The following is a 329-nucleotide window of genomic DNA, read 5'->3' as shown; positions in this document are numbered from 1 at the left end:
GATTCGACAGATGCGGTACATTGCCAGATCGAGGCGATGAAACTGGCTTACGCCGATCTATTCCGTTATGTCTCGGATCCGGCGACGATGGAAGTTGAGGTTTCCGAATTACTCAACTCCGAATACTTGCGCGGGCGCGCCAAACTCATCGACATGAAAAAAGCTGGCAGCCCGGTTTTTGGCGTACCGAAAAAAAGTGGCACCGTTTACCTCACCGCCGCCGACGAATCCGGCATGATGGTGTCCTATATCCAGAGCAACTATCACGGCTTCGGTTCGGGCATTGTTATCCCCGAAACCGGCATCAGCCTGCAAAATCGAGGCATGGG

The 329-nt window shown here is 53.5% G+C and overlaps 1 protein-coding gene across 1 annotated transcript; it reads left to right on the top strand.

Moving 5' to 3' along the window:
- Nucleotides 1-6: 6 nt before the first annotated feature.
- Nucleotides 7-322, top strand: LOC106820620 (acylase ACY 1-like; the record flags this gene model as incomplete). Its single annotated transcript, XM_014825126.1, has 1 exon — nucleotides 7-322. A coding segment is annotated over one exon (316 nt), but the record flags the coding sequence as incomplete, so codon positions are not given.
- Between the last annotated feature and the right edge of the window lie 7 nt (nucleotides 323-329).

This window comes from Priapulus caudatus, unplaced genomic scaffold (genome assembly GCF_000485595.1).
Source record: "Priapulus caudatus unplaced genomic scaffold, Priapulus_caudatus-5.0.1 Scaffold35882, whole genome shotgun sequence".
Classification (NCBI taxonomy): Eukaryota; Metazoa; Priapulida; class Priapulimorpha; order Priapulimorphida; family Priapulidae; genus Priapulus; species Priapulus caudatus.
The sequence above is the reverse complement of the archived record's forward strand: the minus strand, read 5'-3'. Positions and strand labels throughout refer to the sequence as shown.